Source organism: Abramis brama, assembly GCF_963993115.1.
Source record: "Abramis brama genome assembly, chromosome: 9".
NCBI lineage: Eukaryota > Metazoa > Chordata > Actinopteri > Cypriniformes > Leuciscidae > Abramis > Abramis brama.
Window position 1 is genome coordinate 34,559,386 of NC_139971.1, and position 23,284 is coordinate 34,582,669.

The following is a 23,284-nucleotide window of genomic DNA, read 5'->3' on the forward strand; positions in this document are numbered from 1 at the left end:
TGCGATGGCATAGCACGTCGGCCCTGGAGTCACGGGAGTTGGCAGGCTGAAGAAAGGGAGTTGTCTCCGCGTTGGTGGAAAACCACACTTCGCCATTTCTCCCAATCCACCCAGATCCAGGATCCTCTGAATCCTCCTCGCCTTCAGTGGAAGCTAGAGAGGATGATGAGGGTGCCACATCCAAATCAGGATCTGACTCTCCTGAGTCTGTGGTGTCAGAGGGAGAAGACGATACATCGTGCAGCTCGCTGGAGGGGTCAGGCTGCATAATCATCTCTGAAACTTCACTACAAGTCAAGCCCTTTCTCATGTTGCTTGCTGCTCTTCTCACCATCAAATGACCAGTAGGCTTGCATGCAAGTGTTTAAATCCACTTGCTTTGTATTTGTTTAGTCTGCATTTCTCACCATCAAAAGGCAGCAGATGCATAAATACACTTACTTTGTTTTTGTTTACTCCATGTAGTTCTGAGAGCTGAGGTGCATATTTTGATTTTCTCAGACGCATCAAGGTGAGTACACACACACACACACACACACACACACACACACACACACACACACACACACACACACACACTTTATTATGCTATTATACTCCATATACACTTCATATAACTCCATGTAAAAGCCAGAAACTAAGCTTTTTTTTGCACAGGCCTATCTAAAGGGTTAATGGTGCCACCTGGTTATCAACAGTAAAAATTACAAATTGTACCTCTTCCCAACAGGGAAAACCACCAACAATCAAAAATGCATAATTATATGGTGTCATGACTTTGCAATCAAAAAATGTGGTTATAATGGAAGTCAATGGGGCAAAAACAGCCACGAACAGTAAATGAGGGAGAAAAAGTTAAAATCTGATGCTGCACAAAAACTAACAATGCATCAAAACTAATGTTGTTTCTGATCTTTGACATGTCCAAGACTGTGATAAAAGGTTAAAAAAAATCCAGTCCACAATCACATTTTATATTGAAAATTAGTCATTTTGTGTGTGTTTTTTCCCAAATCAGTGACATCATTTACGAATTTGGCAATTAAAGAGTTAAAATCCTGATTTTTTTTTACACATTTAGTATTTTTGAGCAGGACGGAGGTTGATTAATAGATTTATGCAAAAAAAATTAAAAAAAATATTTATCTGATATATTTTTACAGCAGTTTAAAGTAGTGGCTGTTTTCAGCCACAAACATAACGAAAGGGTAGTAAATTTGCCCACAGTGTACTGTTGAGTTTTTGAAAAATTTCAAAGCATTTTCCCAAAATATGTGTCAAAATAAGATTTGTCACCAAAAATCATTCCATTTGCTGAAACACAGAGAAAGTTATGGCCAAATTTAGACTAGAAAATACCCCATAGTGGATGAAAACATCCCCAACAGCACATAAGGGTTAAACAATATTTTTGAAAAAAAGAAAGGTTTAAATCAGACTAAAATATTTACACTAAAACACAGCACTTACAGTTGAAAGGTTTCTAAGGTTTGTTAAAAAGCTAGTTCCCTATTATCAGTCAAGCTAACATGGACAATGCAAAGTAATTATGACAAAACATCTAGTTGGTAGAGCATTTGTTTGCTTCACCCATTCTCACCTATTAGGAGAACAAATAAAGCCATCATCACCATCAGCTGTAGCTTAGAATGAGGAGTGAGAAAATGGGTATGAAAAAGATAGATTTATTTACTGGCAAAATAGAACAAAACAAACAATAAAACAAATAAAATTAGAGATCAGGACTAGCAACAGTACAATGTATCCACAGAGATGTTTGGCTTTGCTTCACCCTATCCTTGCAAAAAACAAAAAAACAGAAATACAGACATACAAAGAACAACAGCAACAAAAATATTGACTTACAAAAAGAGAAAAAGAAGACATTGAGATCTTCTGAAGAACAACACTATCTACAAACACTGAAGATTAGCCACAAGGTTACAACAGCCTTTTCATTCCATTTCCTTATAAGTCATTACAAAATGATAATTATGACAATATCATTATAATAACTGTAATAATTGCCCCTGTTCCTAGCCTGATATTCAGTGCAGTGCTTACTCCACTGTTTGTAATGGAGGGCTCCCATCTCAGGAAACAAAACTTATGATCTCATGCGTACTGCACAACTTCAATCTAACCGTTAAAGAGTTTTTGATATAACAACAAAAGAAGTGTGGCATTGATAAAAAAAACTTGACTTTTTACAACCTGGCTTGATGTGCGTGTGCCAAGTTATGAAACTATCCCTTCAAAAACAAACAGGAGAAACACTGCAATGATAGGCAGAAACAAACAAGACCTCTAAAATGAAATCTGGACTTGTTATAACTAATCCAGTGGTCATGCACCAATTATCAGAACCTTTCTGTATCATACTCAAGGTAGGGAAAATTAGAGGGGGGAAAGGTGTGGTGGTGGTGGTGGGGGGGGACATAAAACAAAACCTAATATTTGAACATGAACGTTAGTGTTTTATCTAAACTGAAATGTGAAACGTCTTGGGAAAATGGATCAATATTCCCAACCGCCATCCAGCTCTGCGTGCTGTTCCTCAAACCCTTGTTCCAAATGCCACGTCTGCAAAGGTCCATTCCACATACGTGGCTTTCCTATGCCTTTGAGGGCAATGAATGTTGCTCTCAAAAATGTAGAATACATTAATTATTTCATTTATATAATATTGTAGCATAAAACTGAGAACCCAGGAGTAAAGTCAGGTTGGATGAGCCAAGCTCCAACCAATTACAGTTTTTTTGATGACTACTTGGAACGTACAACAGCAAAAAGTTCCCTAGGTTAGCTACTCCCCCCGTCCCCCAAGCACAACTCAAGGTATCCTGCGGTGTTTTGAAATGTCTGGTTTAATGTTTGTAAGTGTGTGTATGTGTTCAAGTATGCACGGCTGTTAGTCCTCAGCACATGGATATGGTGACATTGATGCCCAGGTTGCCATTCTCTGCAAACAGCTGAGCAATGGAGGTGTCAAACACCAGGCAGTCACTGTTCATGATGGCGGTGGCAATGCCCTCATGGATGGAACGTGGCGTCGCCTCCCAGGTGAGCCGCCGCCGGTGGCCGTTCAACTCCAACCGGTAGGCGAAGTTTTCCGCTTGTTTCCGTGTGCCGATCAGCTGCACGATGGCAAAGAACTGCTGGTGGCCGTCATATTTCTCCTGCTTCTCCAGCACAAGCATAAAATGGAAGCCGAAGCATGACTGCATCATGACCCAGTCCACTGCCCCAGGCAAGTTGATGTCTGTGGCCAGAAAGACAATATCCTCACCTTGTAGCGTGGTTATGGACTTGTGCTGGTGCAGCAAGTGAGGCATGACAGCATCGAGAGATCCCTGCCACTTGCAGGAGGCGCCAGGACAAGGGCAAGAGTATGGCCGGAATTCACAAAGCTCCTCGTGTTCAGCCTTGTCTGTATGTGGTAGGGTAACTTCGCAGCCTGATGAGGCGTACTTGCAGGGGAAAAGCACTGAGTTGGCCACTTTCTCCATGGCCAAATTGCGGATTGACCCAAGTGGGCCTCTGCAGGTGGGGCAGCAGGTGAGTTTGGGCCGGCAGTTGCTACAAACCAAATGGCCGCTCTGGCACTGCAGGATGGGCGGTAGCACATAGTCAAAACAGACAGGACACTCAAATAGGCTGGCGAGGTCACTGTTGGATGCGGTGGTGCCCGACAAGGTTGGGACGCGCTGAGAAGGGGGACACTTAGAGGTTCCTGTGGGCAGCGCTGTGGCAGTCTGACGACTCATTTCTAAAGAAAAGGAGATAAAAAAGAGAGTTAGCTTGGCTAACAGACGACCATAAAGAAATGGAAGTGCACACATTTACAAGGAACATCCACAACCAGCTAAGCAACTGCATTATGCATGACAGCAGAGATCAGCTGGCATCTAATGCACTGATCTGAGCACTTCTGCTTCCGCAAAATAAAGTAGACATTTTAGAATGTAGCCTCAGGGTAAAAATGTACACGTTTTTGCTGATTTAACCAGTATGAACTCCAAAGAGCGATGAAAAAGTCTCAACAGTGCTGTGAGCCAGGCAATGCCTGTTCTCCCTGAGTGGCTCAGAGATATAGCAGTCTAGTGCCACCGATAAGTCAGACAAGGGCCTCTAGGGAAAACTCGGGGCAGCTATTTCTGGCATGAGTAAAATGCACAGATCTTCACGCCTCGCCCTTTTTTTTTATTTTACCCAGACATGGAGAATGGACTCAGAAGACCAGAGCGCATGTCTGCTGCAAGAGTGTTCCTATGGCAACAAGCTGCTGTGAGAAGTGTGAATGTGTATGGGACAACCTGTGTAGAGAAGTATAGGACTTCTTGCCTAATTCATGACAAAAGGAATGGTGTGACCCAACTGTAACACCCTACCGCTAATATATATAACTTCTACACATCAGTTAATAGGAAGCACAAGAGCAACTGTAAATCAGCACCAGGGAGCAAATGAAAAAGACTGATTGCAGATTTAACACAGACATCAATTAAGTGAGGAATAAAGAGACTACAGAACAAAGGAGCAGTGTGGCAGGACCAGAGAATAGTAAATCGTCTCACGTGGAGGAATAAGGACAGTGCCAGAAAGGAGGGTGGGGGTGTGGATAGACGGTGAGCTGTGCGTGTATGTAGGTGGCTTAGAATCTGCTAGTAAACACATCTGCTCTGATAAAGCCAAGTATTTTCAGCCCCCTCAATGAGCAGCTCTCAGAGTATAACAACTGAGGCCAAAATTAGTCCAAGCACAACAGCCATGCCCTCAATGTCTTTCTAGGCTTGTAGTCAAAGACTAAGGGATTAGAAATGCCAACAAACAGATAAACGTTTGTTTCCAAGTGTATCATTGCAAATCATATGGATTCCTAACATGATTTACACATGTTCCTGGATCAACATCCATTGGTCATGGAACATCATCCAATCAGAAATCTCAGATTTTAGAAGAAGGGTTAAACTTATGTTCTTGTATCATTTATTGTTGTTCTAGGACCCGTTTTACAATATCATTTGACAGATGTTTGTATCTAAAGCAACAGTGTATTCAAGATATACATTTTCAAGTTCATGAGAATCTAACCCAAAATCTTGGTGTTAATAGTCTAGCACAAAACTGCACTGTTTGAACAACAGGAGCACTGTCTTACATGGACAAGTCACAAGTCATGTTGTGCATGTCTGAATGAACCTATGATTCTTGCTTGAGTGCAGGAGGTGTGTGGTCGAATCCCAGACGAGCCCCCAATAACGGTACACATTTTAAAGAAACAATTTACAGGTGACCTGTTAACTTGTTTCAGGTGTGTCCAATCCTGGTCCTGGAGGACCACTCTAAACCAGCTAGTCAAGGTCTTCAGGATTAGTAGAAACTCCACGCAGGTGTATTGGGGCAGGTTGAAGCTAAACTCTGCAGGATGTTGGCCCTCCAGGAGCACGACTGGACAGACTTGGCTTTTGTTGAGATGCGTGTCCATATCCAGAGCAGATGTCCGATACAATGAGAGAAGCAAAGACAGCCTGTCTGCTTGAAGTTAAGCCAAAGAGACAGTAAGCCAACCTCCCACCACGAAACAGTCGGAGCAGCTGATGGCTGTCGTACACTACTGTTACAACAGCGCTGCTCCATTAAGCTGAGGTTTTAACAACAGCTGAAGTGATGCATGAGTCTCACTAAGAGAAAAAAAAGTGAAAATTAATTGAAAGGGAATAGTTTGAGAGATAGTGCTTGACTTTTGAGAAAGGATTATTTATGGATATTGACTTTTGTAAGTTGTGGTTGGCAGGCAAAATATCCCGCTTCTGCCAAAACTAAATATATTGGGGGGCGGAAGCATTCCAACGGCAGCATGTTTAAACATCATGTTCTTCATCTCATGAATAGTCTCATCTTAAATAACCTTCAAAGTAATGAGCAAGAGTAAGTGTCAATTAATCATTAAATCAATGCAATGTTAAAAAGGCTTTATGTCCAGTATGCATTACTATTTAGGCAAGCTATAATGTAAATTGTGATGGTTTGCAATTTGTTTCTCTTTTTAGTCCACTGTGCCAAGAGTAGATTCCCTACGCATTTTTAGTGAGTCTAGAAAGTACTGTAGAAAAATTATATGGCACATAAATATAAATTATTTCATTTATATAATATTGTAGCATAAAACTGAGAACCCAGGAGTAAACTCAGGTTGGATGAGCCAAGCTCCAACCAATTACAGTTTTTTTTGATGACTTACTATAGGTTTAAAAAAAAGTCGACTTCACTAAGGATTTGTTTAAAACTCTGGAAGAAAGCAAAGCGTGGTAAGAGCCCTTATGGCATTGCTGAATTTTCTATTTGTGAAGTTCTTCGTCTATGAATCAAAAGGACTGTGGTGTGTCTCTTTTCTCCAGCAGTGCTGAGCTGCTATGTCAGTGGAAAGTTTGCAGTCCATCACATATAACAGGAAATCCTGTAACCCCAGAGGAAGTGGTTAGAGCAGACTCGTTGTCAGGTCTTCTAATGGAGTTAGGAAGAACAAAAGGCAATGCAACTGGCCTACGCTGCACAAGCTGGATTTTAAAAATGGCGCAATGTCCCAGACTGTTATTTTGTGTCTCAGGTAGACAGATTAATACATCGGATTAATGGAGCCTCAGCAAAAAACATCAACATTAATGCTGAGGGTAACATCAGCATTTGTGCTGTGCTGAGTCCAAGCAAGGCAGTTGGACAAGTCCAAGGACCAAAATACACTGAGCAAAAAGCTCAAAAGGGCAACTCAAAGTTTATAGCTAACTACTTAAACACATCTGGTTTAATGGCACAGACAACTGAAAGCATTACCGCCTAAAAACCTGTATTATGTACAATGACACAACTTGCTTGCAATGCTTTGGCCAAGAACTTGCATTTGCCAAGAATTTGCATTTGCATACTTGCATCCACTGTGTTTCTGTAGTAACCTTTGACTAAAGAATACTGTGCAGTTTAAGCCGACCCAATACTAAGACCTACTGAGTAAACAAAGCTTTTGATCACAAGGACCACCATCTATCTGTGAAGCTGTAAATGCATATTATATAGGCTAAGTGTGCATCTCACCTTTCAAAGTTTTGCATAGATAAAGTGAGAATTCTAATTAAAGAGAGCTCTAGCCTAAAATAATATCTTAAAATATTTAAATAAAGGTTATTACAATTTTGTAACTTCATTACTTCATACTTCAGTAAAATAAACTTTTGAAACAATTAGGACAATATATATATATAAAAAAAAAAAAAGATTCATATGTAGGAAAAAAAAACTATTTTATTCAAAGTTTTGCATCTTAAGATTTCTATTTAAATGTAACTATGAAACTGGTCCAAACATGATAACATGATTATTTGTAAGCTAAGATATTGCCAGATGTTAACATCAAAGAAAGTCATTTTCAATGGCACTTGCGTAACTAACCTCTGCTACCTCATTAATTAAACACTTGAATACAGCTTCTTACTATGAATGCAACACTTTGTAAAGCAAGAGGCATAATAATATGCATTTGCAGCTGCATAAATTGATGGTAGTGCTAATAAACAGTGTACTTTAATACATAAAAAGGTTAGCAAATTTTAGCAAGTTTTATTCAGCTCTGTCTTGCAGTTTTATCAGGTACAGTAATGATGTGGTCTGATGCCAGACTCCATGGAGATGTTTGTGGTCAAGAGCTTTGTTCACTCAGTAGGTGTTACCATTGGATTTAGGCTTGCTGCAGTCTTTGTAATGTGGTTAGTGGTCTGCAACATTCTGTAATGGGAATTAGTTTTATTCCTGAGATCTGAAGTCAGTTCTCAAAATGGATAATAAAAGCTTTGTGGGCTATTTAAATTTAGGATTAAAGTTTGACTAGCTCTTTCACTTTCTCTATGAGGCTTATATGTGCTATGGAAACAAGCTTGTACAGTACACATGTAGTCAGTCAGTCAGTCAGGGAAAAATAGGGTCTTAGGTAAAATTCATAGGTGCGCCGAATAAACACCACAGAGACAGTGTAAGAGTAAAACTATATGCAAAATAAGATATACTGGTGTTTTGCCAGATGAGAAGTTTATTCTATGCATCATCTTTTTACTACTTTAATTCATTTTACTCTAATTCATTTTATAACTGTATCATTGATCTCTTAATTCCTGTTATAACCGTTTTAATTTCCCTTGCTTTTATTTTGTGCTTATTTTCTATGCAAAGCACTTTGAATTGCCACAGTGTAATATTTTAATTCCTTTTTATGTAAAGCATTTTGAATCTGTTTTAATTTTCCTTGCTTTTATTTGTGATTATTTTTATTCCTTTCTATGTAAAGCACTTTGAATTGCCATAGTTTATGAAATGTGCTATATAAATAAACTAGCCTTGCCTTGCCATGTATGATTGCAGAAGGGGTTTGTGGGATATATTCTGGGATACGTTCCAATAAAATGAACTGCTTTTGGTCTAGTTTCATTTGTAAACAGCGTTCTGGAACAGTTCTCTGGAAGAAGCCCTTCTAGATTTGATGGAAGGCACAGACAAGAGGTTCAGTATTCAGGGCTCTGGTGGATGAAAAGATTAAGGCCAAGGAGATGGTAGCGTGATGTGGCCCACAAGGGATCATTTTGGTAGATGGGTCACTCTGCAATGTCTAATGGTTCTGTCTGTGGTATCAGAGGGAATGGGAGTTTGAGGGTACAGATCTGACCAGCTATCCAGATGAGGACTGAGAGTGAATACAGGCACAAACCCTTATCATTTATCTTTCCTCTGCCACTTCTCCATTCGCTCCACTAAGAAGCCTTCCACATCCCCATGAACTCAAGCTGAAGTAAACATCAGCTGGACATGAATTGAAGCATCACAGCCAAAAAATACCCAACCCTGTTGCAAGTTTCAACGAACCTACATTTCCAAAAGCCTGCACATTGGCAGAGGATTCTGCTTGGCTTTCCCAAACAGTCCGAGTGAGTTCTGTTTACTGTTATTGTATTTTCAGAACATGCACAGTGAGAACATAAAACTGAATACTTGCCTTCGTCCATATGATTCCCAAGTACGTCTTTCTTTTTTCCTTGAAATGTGTGGACCTCTGGAAAGAGAGAGAGGTTTTATTAGTTTTGTAAAATGCATAGATAGATCTAGACTTTTTTCATTGTCTGTTTTCATGCTGTTAAAGTGTCATTAAGGTCCAACGCCAACTAAACTATTTAAGTGTTCCAAATCCTTCTTAGCAACAAAGCATCCTTCTTAGACCAGAATGACTTTCTAAACACCAACACCTTTGTTTTTTCTATAGCAACAACTGCACAATACAGTATAATAACAGAAGAGTCAATGAAGCCAGGAACAATACAAGTACAAAACAAGTAAAACAGATATTTCTTCATACCGTGATGTTGAGAGAAACAGACACACCCGTCTAACCGACCTCCTTTTAATGCCCCTATGAATACAACTAGGACTGGGCGGTATACCGAGTTTGTATTGTTTGTTTGTACACCGATATATCAATATATTTTTATAAACTATACAGAATGAGGCAATACAATTTATATCGCAATTCAATTTATATCAATATATGTTAGTGTGGTATTATGAACACATCTGAAAACTAGCGGAGGGTACAGAGTGAGTCCAAATTGTCCTAAACATGAGATATGCTTTATATTATTCAAAATAACTTGTTAGATATAGTTAACGCATGTAGTTGCTCAGGGAGCTGCTCAGGGACCGCTAAACTACATTGTGCAAAAATATTGGTTGTTGTAGAAAATACATCAAATTTTAAACCTACAAATATGTGTATTTTTATTATAGCAGTAACTGTAAATTGACTATTGTAATGGGGTAATCAAATGTAAGCTAATTAAACAATTACCCTGTGCTTTTGTTTTGATTTATTATCATTTTTGATGTTGCAATTTTAATCTACTCACCCTTCAACCATCGAACATTGAAAGGAAATTTAAAAGTGTAAAAGCATCAACAAGGTACTTTCAACAAATCAAATAACCCCCAAAGCGCGAGTCTTTGGTTAAATATTACTGTCGTAATATATAACGTTATCTGTATTATGTAACTTATGTTGCCTTAATCAAAAATGTTCATTAACATCTGCTTTAAAAAACTTTTTTTGTTTTAACCCTATTTTGCACATATAGCATAGCCTACATGGTAACTTACATTTTAACCATATATTTGTTTTCATAGCCTTCAACATTAACATGCTGCAACGTGATCTCATGAGAATACGTGTGTATTTTTACATAAAGTGTAGTTCTACCATACGTACATTTATTTACGTTTTATACACACAGAAACGTATAATACTGACGTATTTACAGCACTAAAACGTATAACATTTACGTATTGACAACACTAAAATGTAATTTATTTACGTATAAACAACTTTACCGACGTACAAATTTGTACGTATTCCTATTTAACTTATGCATATTAAAATCGTGGCATTAATGTTTTGACTCTATTGCATTCAATTGTCTTATCAATTAAAATTTCAGTCGCATTTATTAATACAGTTTAACGTTACTCATAAATAATAACATTTCGCACTGTTCGTGCCTTCTGCTGCAAACTCGTTTCGGAGGATTAGCCTACATGGTGTTAAACAAGAATACACTTTAAAACCTTAAAAATACCTTCTTTAATCGTTTAACCATTTTGTAATATTTGGTTTATTTACCGTGAGACACAAAAGGCGTTTTCTCCTATAGACCCACTAAAACACAACATAAATTCACAAAAGACTAATATTTAGAATCCATACGTTGTTTGCAAGAAACAGATCCAAATTCAGCCCTTTATCCAGTGATCTTCATCTCCATTTCTCAGCAGAGACCGTAAACGTCAAACACCGCGCTCGTGGTGAATTCAAATTCAAATTCAAAAATTGCGCCCGAAGCATTACATGTTTTACGGCAGTGATATTAAACGCTCATTGGCTCTCGCATGCTTCGTCACAGATTGCGACATGCCGTGTTTAAGTTGGTGTACTACATTTGGAGAAGCGCGCGCGCCTTCACAGAGTGAACAGCGAACCGAAACCGGATTAACATTTTCATGGATTAATAACTTAAATTCTGCTCTGTAACGTTACCTCATACAAAACTATTATATACTGCCAGAGAGGACTGCGACACATCGTCATGTGAACGACTTTTGGTACCGGTTTTGACATTTTCTCAATAAATAAATTATTGTGATTATACGTGTCTGTCTTTTGTTTTTCTTTATAATTGTAGCCTACGTAGTTTTAAGAAATTGTTAGGTTTTGTTTTAGGGTAACTTTGGGGTAGGATTAGTGTCTCAAACTATCTTTTAATGCTATATTGTATCCTTTTAATATTGTCTATAAAATGGGTATGTTTAGGTGTGGGAGTAGGGTTAAGGGATCTTACATAATCAATAAAATGGTAAAAGGGAAATTATACAGATATCTTTATGATATGAAATATTTGTAAATAGTTTACGTTTTTAGCTGTAAAAACGTAATAATGTTACGTTTAAACGTTGCAGATACGTCCATATTATACGTTTCAGCATATATCCAAACGTACAAAAAAGTATGTTTTCTATCTTTGAAAATTACGTATTAATACCTACGTATTAACAATGAGACCATGCTGCATTGTAAGACAACATTGGGCAGTATGTGAAACAAATTATTTTTTTAAATACAAAAAAAAAAAAAAAGGTGCTTTTTTTTAATAAAAATTTTATCAAAATCACAACTTTATCCATTTTTATCTTTTGTAATGTGAGGCCTGTTAAAGCAGATACTCACAGTGGGCAGGACTAATGCTGAGCACAATACAGGTTGGGCTTCACATTGATTTCTCCACATTAGGCCACACTTCAATATTTCATCAGAAGCCATTCAGAATGGAAGGACGATCAATACGCATTAAAGTATCTGGTGAAATTATTCAGCAGATTAGGAGGTGTCGAAGTCCAAATCTGGCAGATGGTCAATAGCATGGATCAGCATGACCAAAAGCCAACAGGGACTTAAAAGCTAAAAACTCAATTTTGTTTTGATATCAACATTTGTAATTGACTTAGCTGCTAGTATGAGAACATCATGACAAGTATATAAAGCCTTTCACAAGTCATATAGTGACCGTTCTGAATCTCAGGACCAATTCTATGTCATAGAACTAATGTAGTCATTTAGCCACCAGCGAAAACCTTTGGAATGAAAAAAAAAAAAAAAAAAAATGTGAGATGAGGTAAAGAAATATAAATGTATTGTGGGTAGTTGACAAATGGACATGCATATTTTTTTGAGAAATGTAGGGGATTCTAGTGAGCGAAAGTGTAGGCCTATGCTTTCAGATGTTGTAACTAGTTACTAGTTTTAATCAACATTTAATTTCAATGGAAATTGATAAAATAAAACATTTTATTTGAAGAAATATAAATAAATAAAAAAAGGGAAAAAAATATTTCTCTATAAATCACACTTAGAAAAGTGTCATCATTGAGATCCAATAAAGTCTTTTGAGTCTTTTTTCAATCTAATTTTCAAAAAATAAATACATTTAATTAATTTAATGAAATTCTAGCTATTCAGTTACTGGAGAGGCTTTCCTTGTGTCTCAAAATTGCATACTAAAATGTAAAATTTGAGATTGATAATAAAACGCGATATTCTTTAGTATTATTTACGTATTCATATTTTTAAAATATTTTAATACGTGATTTCAATGTCTCTTGATATGTACAAGCCACAGAAACACATGATCCTCCTGTCTGTGAGTCATAGTTCCCTGAGCAGGCAGACGAGTCACAGCATGCCCTCACTGTACAGTCCCCCTTTAGTGTTAAACACTCCACACCAATTCCACACACATGCATGTATAATCCTAGTATGCACAACTACACTACTAATAGAGTGAACAGAAAAGCACAGCCGAGTACAAGACGTTGGAACAATGCACACAATATGTCTGATGACAGCTCCATTGAAGTTTCCCTTGCATGCCATAGACTCAAAATATGATAACAAACACACACACAGACAAAGAAAACAAAAATCAAGGATGGGAGGGTTCTCAGCATTTTATAACAGAGAAAAGAGTGTTGTCTCTCAAAACAGACAACTTTTCCTTCGTCTACAGTAGAAAGCATCGGAATGTAACCAGAAGCCCAAAGAAAACAAGGTTTGTCAAAATGTCTCTGTGTTTTTTGGTACAGACTACATACAATGAAAGTCAATGGGGCCCAATGCTTTAAACTCCTTTGACTTTCAGTGTATGGCCAAAACAGTCTTTGGCCAACTTTAACACAGTGAATGAGAGACAAATTAAATGGCCTGCCTCTTACAGGTGAGTTAGCGCTGGTAGTAAACAATGAGAGCATATTTCTGTTACCTTTAGGTTTACTAGCAGTTCGGGCCGCTATGCAAGAGAAGAGCTTGAGCACCCCCTTCCATGAGTACACAGGCTGTAGTCTAACCGTAGCAGACATGGGGAGCAGATTTTCTCTTCATCATGCTCTTTACATAAAAACAAAAGTTCCTCCTTTCCTGTTTCACTCGTTTTCCTACAGTCTTATTCGAATGACATCGCAAGACAGAAACACAGCTCCAACAGGTCGTCTAGGGCCACTGTAAGGTATCCCCACCACCAACCCCTCCAAAGGAGGAAGGGATGAGTCCCGAACACCAACACAATTCCAGCAGCCGTTCCTTAAAGTGGAGAGCAGGAGATTTCCTTTTTAAAAGAATATACTCAGGATGAGTACAAATAAAGTACGGGAAGTGGGGGAGAAAAAAGGATTTGCTGTAATCTAGGAATGTTACACAAGTAGATCCAGTTTCCAGCGTCTGGAAGGAGACTTAAGATGTAATCCCAGGGAAGAGGGAAAAAACTAAAAACGGGGTTAAGGAGTCGAGTTGATAGGGTTTTCCTCCCTTTAAAAGCACATTCCAGGACTCGTTTGAGAAAGACCACTCCCATGACTTTCAGAATACCCCGTCAGCTCGGCAAGTGAAGACGGGGAATGAAGAAACATGCTGTTGCACAGAAGAGCGAACTCTCAGAACGACCGCAGAAAGAAGGAGAGTCCCGCCTGCACCGTCACCACTGTTGCCTGTGGGTTGAGGAGTCAAATGCCAGTCTGAAGACAGCATGCGCTCTCTCTCTCTCTCTCTCTCTGAGGACGAGGAGTGGGACCGGTTCATGAGCCCAGCCGTATCAGATTACACAGCTCCTCCTCCAGCCGCTGCCTTTATTCATGTCGACCAGACAAAGAGTCTTTACAGCATGGCACCTCTACGACAGCCGGCAACTTAAACAAAACACTCCACAATTACACACGCTGCTCATAAACGGCACTGACAAAACCACAAAACCATAGAAATGCAGATTTATGGGCCCTTTAATGTCTTTGAACATAGAGAGAGGGAGAACGTGGCACATTACAACAAATCCAATATCGCAAGTCTTAACTGCTTTAAAGAAGCTCATAGTGTACAGCCACATCATTCACCACTAAGTATCATCTATCACCACTACCCAAAATACCCCAGCACATGCACACATGCTTAGAATGGGGCTGATTAAAACAATCTGACCTTTCTGCTCTTGAAACTGACATTAAGGCCCAGACGGTGGCCCCATATCAGCGTGACACTATAAGGCTCTGACCATCTTGTGTGACCTTTGGTCCCTCACCTTCGTCAAAACATGCCCTGTAGATTTAACTAGCGATAACATGACAACCAAAACATTAAATTCCACAATGCTGTGCTCATGAGACCTCTTATTAAAATCCTTGCCATTATAGCCACGACAAATGGTGTTCATCTTCAGACAGTTTAACATCTGTTAATCATAGAGCTGTTAAATACAAGGATGGACTTACAAAAGAAATGAAAGCCTTTAAAATTATCAAAGACCATATGTCTTTTGTTTCAGTGTTGCTGAACATTATCATTTGAAAGGGCAGATGTGACGGGTCACACATGTAAAAAGGGTTTTGCCTACTCACGTACAGTGTGACTGAAACACCTGCAGGCATGTCTACACGGATACAAGGAAAAATATCTTGCCATGTCTCAGGCAAGAAAAAAACTAAACAAAAAACACAAATGAAGTCTTACATGATTTCATAGGAAAAATCTGTTAAACATCTTTTTCACATAACAAAAATGTCTCCTTGCATGTTGTTTATAACAGAGTTCCAACACCTTGGTTACCTTTACTCAGTAGATTTGCGCGCTTGAACGTCATGGCAACGTACAACACAAAGTACCTCACACGGGAAACACTTAGCGCAACACGTAAAAGTGCGTAACTGACGCAAATCAAGCAAGCTAGAATTCATAGGACACGAAGTGTTGGTGAAATAACACACTAGCGGACTGGAGGAAATAATATGGAATTTTTTCCAGAAAACTTCTTGCACAAAATAAATTCAAGCACTTTCAAGGACCTGTATGTGTATGTTTATTTACAAAAACTTTCAGATTCACAAACTTTCAAGGATTTCAAGGACCCGTGGGAACCCTGTTATAAATGCATCAACTGTTAGTCACTATTAAATCAAGAATTAATATAAGTCATTTATTAAATTGAATAAACTTATAAAATGTTGTTTTTTTCTTCATTACAATATCACAAAGTATTCATTTTAATTCAGAAATGGAAAACATCACAAAAATTTGGTCGTCTTCTGAATTTAATGACACGTTTTAAACTGTCAGAAGTCAGTGACTATGATCTGCATCTAATGTATTTTTGAGTAAAATAATAGATCCAGGGTGACAAAGTACAAGAATTAAAAAAAATGTATAATTGAATGCAAACTGTAAAACAAGACGATTACAGTTCACCTCTGGAAACAAACACACCATGTGCTCCACATTGCCCCCCACAGGCCCAGTCATATGCTGACAGCAAGATGTTTTGTTAATGGTACAAATCTGTAGCCTGGAAATCCTGACCTAAATCTAAAAGAATAATGGTCTGGGGTCGACTAATGAAAATTGCCCAGCTCGAGGGGCGGCACCAAGCATGCATTTGAAAATCTCACTGCACGCAATTGGATAACACTACGACCAATCACAACAATAAACCCCATATGCTTAGCTACCAGCGGAGCTAACTGGTAAATTATACTCTTACCGTATCCGGTCGGCAAAACAGCAAAAACGTCCTTCTTGCAAAGGAACGATTCGAGCGGCGTCTTCTGTTCCTGTTTTAGATAAAAAGCCAAGTCTAACTCGTTCATTATAGCAGCCAAAGTCGTTTCAAACAACTGGTATTCATCCATAGCCATCTTGCAATGTTTACTAATGACTTCGACGTCACAGCGCTGTCGTCATCTGTTTAGCTTGCCTCTGGCCCGCCTATATCAGATAACCCGATGTGATTGGTGCAGCTCAGATCGAGGGGCATATTTAATGAGCATCATTATTCGACACCAGAGTAACTCGCTGAGCAAATTCAACTTGTGCTCTGGCGAGAACTCTGGATTACCAGGGTAACAAATCTGCAGTCAACGCAGAACAAGCACTTGTAAACATAAGGGCTGAGGGCAAGGCAGAGATTCTACCCAGTATTACCATCTAAATGAGGACTCAGACATGATATTTCCATGCAGGTCATTGTGCTCCGGGTAGAGTAAACACCAGAGCTCCTCTCCACTACAGCTGGAATGCAAAACAAGTTTCCAGTGGAAAATAATATAGGATAAAAAAAAAAAAAAAACACACACATTACTATGAAACCCACAATCATCAGTACAGTTGTTTTGCATGAGAAATGGCTTTTGCCCTTACTAAGTCTTCCTAAACGAATGGCCTTTACACACAAGAACATTGTAAAGCGCATGTACTGACAGCAGGTCATCCACAACCTTATTTCAGTAGGGTTGGGTATCGTTTGGGTTTCTTACGATACCGCTGCCAAATCGATACTTTTTAAACAGTACCGGTGCCTCAAATGATAGCGGTGGATTACATTAAAGAACGGAGTTTGCAATGTCAAAGGAAAGTAAAAATCTTTGTCATCTTTTTAACATTTAAGGGTACTTTCCATGAATGGCGTCAGCGGGTCAATGCTTTAAATCAATGCCATAATGTACAAAAACAAAATACTGACAACACGCGCTTGCTTTCTCAACTTTTTGTTCACTTAATGCATAAACGACTGTTTACGAGGTCGCAAAGATGGCATTTTTGACACACAACTGAATATTTGACCGTTCAAGCCCAATAAGGCGACTTAAAGAACTTCAGTACTCTGAGTACTGAGTTCGGTACTCACACACTGTATGAGCAGCAGCTTCATGTGCGCGCATTTCAGGTGTCTCAAAAACTGTCTCTAAGACAGCACACACATATACTGTTAGGAGTCCTCTTTCACCACTTATTGCACTTGAATGGTTTAAAATCACTTGTTTTTAAATCACAAGGCTTGAAAACGCATTCAAATGATAGCCTACGCTTTCATGACTGCACAGCACGGCAACATCACACGAGCGTAACCACGATAGTGACGATGGTCCAAAAACCTCAACCGTTTGATCGTGTCTACCGCTATATCGCCTGACCCTATGTTCATCTCCAAATGGGCCACTCACTTCAAAAGTGAAACAGAAGCTACACCTGAATACAAACACGGGGAAATGAAGCATAACATGCACACACTTCATTTGTGATTCTATCCCATCCATTATCTCTTGCTCATCTCTACGATACCTTCTCAATGGACAGAGTCCATTAGAGCTCTATCCTGTAACTCTATATACAGCAAAAGCTCTGGGCAGGGGCTGCTAATGTAACTAGCAGCTATAATCATGTATATTACCACATGCAAGCTGTGGGCACTCTGGGCAAACAATGAGGTATTTTGTGTATTTGTGTTGTCCTTTACACTTACGCAAGAGGGTTTGTGTCTTTGCTGCTTAGCATCAAAATTCAAGAGTTATTAATGTACTATAAATATACTATCAAGCTAGTATATAACAATTAAGATTGCTTAAAGGCTTGTTACTGGTTATGAGGGACATTCAAAGACTTTATATACAGAAAGACGGTACACTCGTATTACTATAAATGGGAGAAAGTGCAAAGTGGCGGAATAAGTCCCGCCTTCTAAACAAAAGAGCCAATTGCCGATTGGCATTGCGTTACTGCAGTTGCCGTTAGAAGCTCTGGTTCCTATAGAAACAGTCAGTGTTCTGAGACGTGCGCTTAGGACTGCGCGTTAGTGTTGTCCAGCCTGAAAAATGCAGTTTTATGTCATGATTCAAGCATTTAGAAACAAAATTTATAAGACAGTTGTTGCTGGATTTCATTGGTGATTTCAAATGAAATTTAATCGTAATCTTGGTGAACAGTTAAGGAGAATCTGATGTTTCCCCACGCACTTGCGTTTAGATTGTTCACTTGTGTACAGATACAAGTGGTTGCTGTGATAAGGAACAACAATACCTTAATGTGCTGACTTATGGATTAACTTTTATTTGAGGAAATATGTTTATAATAGGCTATTAGGTTTGAACTTTGGTCCTGTGCTGCCTATTGATTCAATTTGATTAAATATGTCTACAATGCTTAAATGAATGCTTTCAGTGAATGTTTAATATACAACGATAATGCAAGGCAAGCACATCACAAGTCTGACCTATTTTAACAGCATTCAGTATGGGATTTGACTTCATAGATTAAGTAGCCTAGTCTATTTCAAATGGATCGCATATACAGACCGTCTCCGGGTGGTGGGTTAGACGAGTCGGTTGCTGACTTTCTGTCTAAACATTAATTAGTCATTGCGCACATATCTAGTTCTGACAATAAAGAGTAGTTTAAAACCACAAAAAAACGGTCTGGTTTCTACAACTTTCACTAAGGAGCATAAAAGTGCTTTTAAATTGGAAAAATAAAAATTTGCCATTTATCGTGATAATTATCAATATGGATTGAAATTAAAAAATTTATTGTGAGATTTTTTTGGCCATATCGCCCAGCCATAGTTAAAATGAATGGAGAATATCTCGTGTTTTTCTGTGGGTGTTCGGACATTTCCATGCTTAAGCCCCCCGAACACTACTTTGAAGAATCGAGGGGTATAACAAGTATAAGAGGTGGAAGAGCGACGCAATGGGATAGAGAGTGTGAAATGGTCGATCCCTGCTCTATACTCCCATTTCAGCTATTCTAAAGAGGGTCAGATTACCTCACCATTACCTTGGCCTGAAGCTGTGGAGTCTAACTCTAAAAGACAAATGTCATTTATTGGTCACATGTGACCAAGTGATCGTGCAGCTGCCCCATACACGGTTTGAAAACACAAGAGTCACAACAAAATAACTCCAGTCATTGAATTGCACTCTAAAGAACAATACCCAACAATGCAATTTAACAGAAACAAATGTCTTGCAAGTCAATACATAATATTTTAAAAGTAGGCATTAGAAATAGCCCAAATAAACAAAAACGTGACCTTTTAGACAGAAAAACAACTTTCATTGCCTTCTGAAGATCTCACTAAAGTGCACAAATCTCTACAGAAATAATCAATAACTTTGTGATGAACAGTCTATAACATGATCTCTAGTTCACTGCTGAGGTGTGTAAAGAGAATGAAAGAAGGATTGCATTTCCAAGCATCTGGACACACAGAGACAAATCGAATGCGTCCCAAATTCAAGGCAGAAGGGTTTATACATTATTAAGCTTCTGCCTTCTGCGTTTCTCAAAAGCATTGTGAGCTAAGTTGATATCTATTATTTACCCTGGACAATCAATTCTTCATCAATCCAATAGAGATGTAAATCAGCAAATGAGATATCACAGAAAGATGAAGGTTTTTACAGCACTTTAAATAAGTAGCCTGAAGGTTCTCTTAAAATATATTCTATGCTGCAAAATATCAAGTCTGTGGCAACACTCCAGTGTTTCTGACAACCATACCTTTCTAAAGATAGTAGAATAAGGTTAGTTACCGAAGGGATTTGACCCTCTCCTATCTAGCTATTGCTTCTACCAACTGCAACTTAACCTCAATTACTGTAATCGATAGGGGAGGTGCTTAAATGGATCTTTAAGGATAAAGAACAACGAAAACAGTACAGCTCAATTCAGTCGCAACAAAGATGCAAGCAAGACATCTCCCTGGCAAAATCGCAGTCGCTTTGTAAACAAAACGGTGTGGTGATCCAGATGCCAAGTTCAAGGCGTCTGTGCGCGCGGAAGCTTAAAATAAATCCCGTGTGTAGCATTCGTGGACATTAAGCTTCTTTAGGTCTCAAAGCAATCACATGCACACGCACATCTGATGATTTTACTGTAACATCTTGGGTTTGAGAGAGTCATGTCGAGACTCAACACCAAGTGTCGGTTGACGGCTAGCTTTATGCATGTTTTCTTTAGGACTGATTTCTTAATCATCATTACAGGTTATATTGACCATAACGGTGATAAAATGGTTCCTACATCACATACTAGCCCAGCTAGCCCTGTCTCTGTGTACATGTGTATTTAATGCCAGGATTATTTTGCAGAGAATGATACAGTATCTGTCAGCCAAGCCATCTCTCTTACGCTTAGAAATAGTCTAGTATGATTCAACGTCAATTAATAAGGCCTCAAGCTTACAACTAAATATTAAACACAAATAGCATGTCTGCATGCATGCATCCGATTATTAACATTGGAAAGAATTCCGTTGGTTAGATTACATTTAATTTCATCACATTAATAGTGTCTCACTTAGCACAAGCATAGAGAGCTAGCAAAGCCGGGCTAATAATGGTTACATGGACCAAATCTCAGCGTTTAAGAGAATCAATAAAACATTTTAAAACAAACTGGCTACGAACCACACCGGGAATCGTAATGTGTTAACAGAAAAATAGGTCAAATAAATGGTGTATTGATGAGGAATGCAGTAAAAGGTTTGATAGCATGGTCGGCTAGCCGCTTTTTAAGCTAGCTAGCTCGCTAAAATCAACAACAGAGCCATTATCCTCGAATGAGGGATTTAAACACTGCACTTACCGCTGGAAAAATACCCTTCAGCTGCCAAACGGAACAATTAAAAAAAATAATCCACTACACGTCGGTCCTCGTCCGTTAATCGTTTGGATGTTTGTGTTTCCACATTCGCTAAAAAGAGACGCTGCTGTCGCCCGGCAGTCTCGGTGTCGCGCACTGACTGAAGCTGTTTAAATATATTTTTCACGGGAGCGGCGCTACAAGTCACGCGCTTCAGCCACATGAACGCGGGGAGGAGAACAACGTTGGGTCAACAACTTACAGACCATTGACTGTACAACAACAGACTAGTGATGGGATGTCCGTCTCCGTCTCATTACATTTCTACGAATCGGTTCTTTCGAACAGTTCATATCAAAGAACCAATTCAGAAAACCGTTTCAACAGCAACACGTGGCCCCTGACATCCCATGTTTAGTGTAAAATGTTCGAATAAAACCACATGCATTCATACCGTATAATTTTTATTATATTTTTCACTTAAGTTGTATTAATGTATATTAGCGTGCGTTATATTAGTGTTCTGTGTTGTTGCGACCTGATTCAGCAAGGTAACGTCACATTTGCAAAATGCTAAATTTTATGTGCATCTCTCGGATGAAAAGCCTGGATGTTTTGATACAATACTATTTATTAAAACCAACCCTGTCTCGTAGGCCTATGTTAATATAAAAAACGATCACCAATAAAGTTATAAACATATCTCCAGCACGTTTTATAATGTAGGCTAAAATTTCTGTAAAGTGAACCCCATCACCCAGCAAACACATTTACGTGGTGGCAACGTCTGTGGCACGTTGCATTTCTTCTATGGCAACGTCGTGCTCGCAACACTGTAACAACGTAGAATTGTAAGAAGCGACAGGGCTGTAACGTAGCAACGTTGTTTTGCGACATTCAGCAACTGAGAGATGATCATGATCACGTCGACGTTCTGGTTAATTTTTAATTAGTCAGATGTAAGATAATTATATAGTTTTTATATAATATTGTTTATCCTTATTATTATTGAATGGGGCTATCAGTAAATTATCCTAATTATAACCAACACCTGCAAGTGTATACTTTGAAGAGTAAAAATCACAGAAGGTTACGTTAATTCAACTTTATTAAAACTAACTGAAGATCAAATTGCACTTCCAAAAGTCGTACATTTGTGAAAAAAGAAAAAAACTAAATAAATGAATATACAAATTTATTTTAAGTATAATAAATAAAACATAAAAAGCAAAGATCAGAACATTTAATGAACAAAACCGGTTCTGTACATGGCAGACAGTAGTCGAAAGCCGGACGATAAAGTTCGGTAAACGGAATCCAGAGGAGCAAAGAAACGAATGAGACTAAATAGCAGACAAATTAAATGAAAAACTAAACAGTGCAAGCGAGGCTACATTAGTCCCATTAGGTTGTGTTTGAATAATTACGTATCTTATTTAGCTGAGGTAAATAAAACGCAATACTCACGTGAAGGTCGATGAAGGAAGAACGAGACAACATGAACCCAACAACGGGCGGTTGAAATTTAAAAGTCTGATTTTCGCGCTTCAGGGCAGTGACGAGTACATAGTCCAGTGGTTGTCAAGACACCGTTGGCACAACCTTAAGCAATGGCCCTGAACGGTGGTTTAATGTCAACATTGTGACAACATTGTGACAACGCTGTAACAACCTTCACCACACAACGTATTAATAGCAACCTTTTGGCCATGTTGTTAAAACGTTGTTAGAAGGTCGGGTACGTTGTGCCAACGTTCTGTGTTTGCTGGGCAGTCGGTAAGCTACTATTCGGATTGGTTCGAAAGATAAGTTACGATTCTCGGTTCCGTTGCGAGCAGGGTCGTAGGCAGGGTTTTATAATCACCGAGGTCCCAAATTCAAGCTGTCTCGATCGATCTCCTCCTAAAGCTGAGCTTTGACTGATATAACGCTAGTCTTTTCATTTCAGTGTCAGTAAAGAAAGTAAACATGTGGTCAACTGATATTAGTTTTATGAATAATTTTCTTAGAAAAGTGAATTTACTGAAGGCTATTCCACGAAAGCTACCAAGTTTAGGCTAAGTTCATTCACAATATGAACACATTCATTATTAATCTCATAAGCATACTATGATGCAAACGCCTTTGTTAATGTTTCTTAATTGCTTCCTCACATTGATACTATAGGCCTATAGGCTACATTACATTAATCACTTAGCCAACATTAGGTCTATTTTCAATTCAAAATGTCGAAATTAGACACATGACACATTC

General features: G+C 38.6%; 1 protein-coding gene across 3 annotated transcripts; it reads right to left on the minus strand.

Moving 5' to 3' along the window:
- Window positions 1–1,669: 1,669 nt before the first annotated feature.
- siah1 (siah E3 ubiquitin protein ligase 1) lies at window positions 1,670–21,377 on the minus strand. 3 transcript variants are annotated; one of them, XM_084124557.1, is made up of 4 exons: window positions 21,035–21,245; window positions 9,038–9,094; window positions 5,298–5,684; window positions 1,670–3,769 (listed from the first exon to the last, which is right to left on the minus strand). In XM_084124557.1, the coding sequence occupies exon 4, from the start codon at window positions 3,765–3,767 to the stop codon at window positions 2,919–2,921; it is 849 nt and encodes a 282-aa protein (XP_083980683.1). In that variant the 5' UTR covers window positions 3,768–3,769; window positions 5,298–5,684; window positions 9,038–9,094; window positions 21,035–21,245; the 3' UTR covers window positions 1,670–2,918. The 3 variants fall into 3 exon arrangements, with proteins under 3 accessions (XP_083980683.1, XP_083980682.1, XP_083980681.1); XM_084124556.1 differs by lacking the exon at window positions 5,298–5,684 and having other exon boundaries at window positions 21,035–21,377; XM_084124555.1 differs by lacking the exons at window positions 5,298–5,684; window positions 21,035–21,245 and adding an exon at window positions 13,398–14,178.
- Between the last annotated feature and the right edge of the window lie 1,907 nt (window positions 21,378–23,284).

What these genes read in the sequence shown, in the direction of transcription:
- siah1 (XM_084124555.1), bottom strand. Translation starts at nt 13,494, where the DNA reads ATGTCTGCTACGGTTAGACTACAGCCTGTGTACTCATGGAAGGGGGTG. An exon ending in AACTGCTAGTAAACCTAAAG is followed by an intron (nt 9,095 to 13,397) that starts GTAACAGAAATA and finishes CTCTCTTTCCAG; the next exon opens with AGGTCCACACATTTCAAGGA. An exon ending in TGGGAATCATATGGACGAAG is followed by an intron (nt 3,770 to 9,037) that starts GCAAGTATTCAG and finishes CCTTTTCTTTAG; the next exon opens with AAATGAGTCGTCAGACTGCC.